We start from the raw sequence: 1,074 nt of genomic DNA, 5'->3' as shown, positions 1-1,074 counted from the left end.
AAATTAGAGACTTTGACCGACTTCATCTGGTCAAGCTTTGACAATTCCACACCGATGAGAGTTACTCTGCATTATTGCTCAGCCATGGCCTCAGCAGCTTTAGAAGAAAACAACTCGATAGCATTTCATTTACCCGCTGCTGGTCTACGTAGCGTGCTGTTTGAAGTATGGACTAGCGATCGAATTTCTTTCGAGGAATTGCTTGACAGACTACGCATCGTATCTTATACTGACATAGACGGGAACGTTCATATAGATGAGGGGACCTTTGACCGCGATGTGTCAAGCATTCCCTTCGATGGGATCCCCAGACGCTCATAGATGGATATTGCATAGTTCTGGGGCGATAGTATGTCATATGAGGATAACATTAATACCATACTGCAAACTAACCGATGCTTTGTTGTTTCTGTGTTTTGCGAAGAGATTGCAAGTCAAATACTGTGCGTGCCTGTGCTTTGACCTAAAACAACTTGTGGGTCAACCTCTTGGTAGACATCCTCGTTGGCTACTTACCTCATTATCGCTGTCACATAGCTACGTTGTTGTCACAACTAATGGAAAACCTCAAGAATTTACGTCTAATTAAGATTTGGTCTGGCTAAGTGCAGATTTTTTGTACTGATTTCCTACTTGCAAAAGCAAGCGTGATCAAATCTCATAAAGTCATGCAGAACACCCTATTTGAGTGCAACATTGAGTCAAAGATTTCGATTTGGCATTTGCACAGCTTTGTCCAGGCAACAGTCGAGAATGCTTCACGAACCAAGATATAGCTTCCTTATTTGTCGCATTCGTGTTGCTATTTTGGTATACGTACCAGTGAGTCTTCCGCTCGTTATTCCTTGGTTGAGCACATAGCCCACACCAAAACATGCATCGACTATAACGTGCGATTCTATGTGTCATGCTCTAGGGACAAGTTAAAAGTCGGTACTTTAATTCGCATAATGGTATTTTCATATATAGCGAAGACAGTTGAAGAATGAAAATGCTTTCTTACTTTTGTGCTTCTTACCTAAATTAATTAATCTTTTGTGTGAGATTCCTCAAAACCGAAAGCCAATCTAACGG

At 41.3% G+C, this 1,074-nt stretch overlaps 1 protein-coding gene across 1 annotated transcript in view; it reads right to left on the bottom strand.

Annotated features, from left to right (window-relative positions):
* Window positions 1–315: 315 nt before the first annotated feature.
* PHALS_10015 (uncharacterized protein) overlaps window positions 316–1,074 on the bottom strand; it is a gene marked incomplete at both ends in the record, with an annotated part of 1,310 nt that continues 551 nt past the window's right edge. The window contains 3 exons of the mRNA XM_024725364.1: window positions 316–338; window positions 394–463; window positions 517–537. Coding sequence (XP_024576148.1) covers window positions 316–338; window positions 394–463; window positions 517–537 — 114 coding nt within the window. The remainder of the gene's footprint in view (window positions 339–393; window positions 464–516; window positions 538–1,074) is intronic.

Source organism: Plasmopara halstedii, assembly GCF_900000015.1.
Source record: "Plasmopara halstedii genome assembly, contig: Scaffold_444, whole genome shotgun sequence".
Lineage (NCBI taxonomy): Eukaryota > Oomycota > Peronosporomycetes > Peronosporales > Peronosporaceae > Plasmopara > Plasmopara halstedii.
The sequence above is the reverse complement of the archived record's forward strand: the minus strand, read 5'-3'. Positions and strand labels throughout refer to the sequence as shown.